The sequence below is a fragment of the Crocodylus porosus genome, unplaced genomic scaffold (assembly GCF_001723895.1).
Source record: "Crocodylus porosus isolate Cpor-Errol unplaced genomic scaffold, CroPor_comp1, whole genome shotgun sequence".
NCBI classification, from domain to species: Eukaryota; Metazoa; Chordata; order Crocodylia; family Crocodylidae; genus Crocodylus; species Crocodylus porosus.
In genome coordinates, this window is record NW_017728943.1 from 3,618,744 (window position 1) to 3,619,450 (window position 707).

General features: G+C 56.9%; 1 protein-coding gene across 1 annotated transcript in view; it reads right to left on the reverse strand.

Moving 5' to 3' along the window:
* ACE (angiotensin I converting enzyme) overlaps positions 1-442 on the reverse strand; it is a 59,676-nt gene extending 59,234 nt beyond the window's left edge. Inside the window, exon 1 of the mRNA XM_019548471.1 lies at positions 40-442. Within this exon, the coding sequence (XP_019404016.1) occupies positions 40-252 (213 nt within the window). The 5' untranslated portion in view covers positions 253-442. The remainder of the gene's footprint in view (positions 1-39) is intronic.
* Positions 443-707: the final 265 nt, after the last annotated feature.

Here is a 707-nt window from a genome sequence, read left to right on the forward strand (position 1 = left end):
CACCCCCAGCCCCAGCCCCAGTGCCAGAAGAGGTCCTACCTGCAGGTTGGAGTTGAAGTCGGTCAGGTTGGTGTTGTAAGTCCAGCTGGCAGACACGCTGTTGAACAGGACTATCTCAGCTGTGCTGTTGTAGCTCTCTGCGAACACGACAGCCCCTTGCTCGCTGGGTTTAGTCTCAGGGGGCAAGAGACTGGCTTCCAAGGCAGCAGCCGGGCTGAGGAACAGCAGCAGGAGCCTTAAAAGAGGAGGCATCTTGGCAGCAGCCCTGGTGCCAGAGCCTGTCTTCCACAAGGCTTTCCCCTTAATGCCTTGAAAGAGATCCTCCCTGAGCTGTGAGCTGCTTATAAGCCAGCAGCCCTTGCAGAGACCCTGCCCACCGAGGCCGCCTCTCCTAGCAGATAAGACTGAACATTTTACTTTCCCTTCAGCGGCTTATAGAGATCTGCTTTCTGTTCCAAAGTCTTTTCATGCCTCACTGTGACAGGAGGAAAGAGGAAATTGGGGAGGCGGGGGGGGGGGCAGAGAAGGGAAAGAGTGGGGAGGAAGAGAGGAGAGAGAAAAGGGGAAAGAGAAGATTCCCTGAGGGGCAGTGCTAATGTTTTGAGAGGCATGGCTCCCACTCCCCTGGGAAAGCCCAGCCCCATTGTTCTCCCCAGGGGAGGGGATGGCTCAGGGAGACCTGCTTTCAGCCACGCAGCCCACACAAG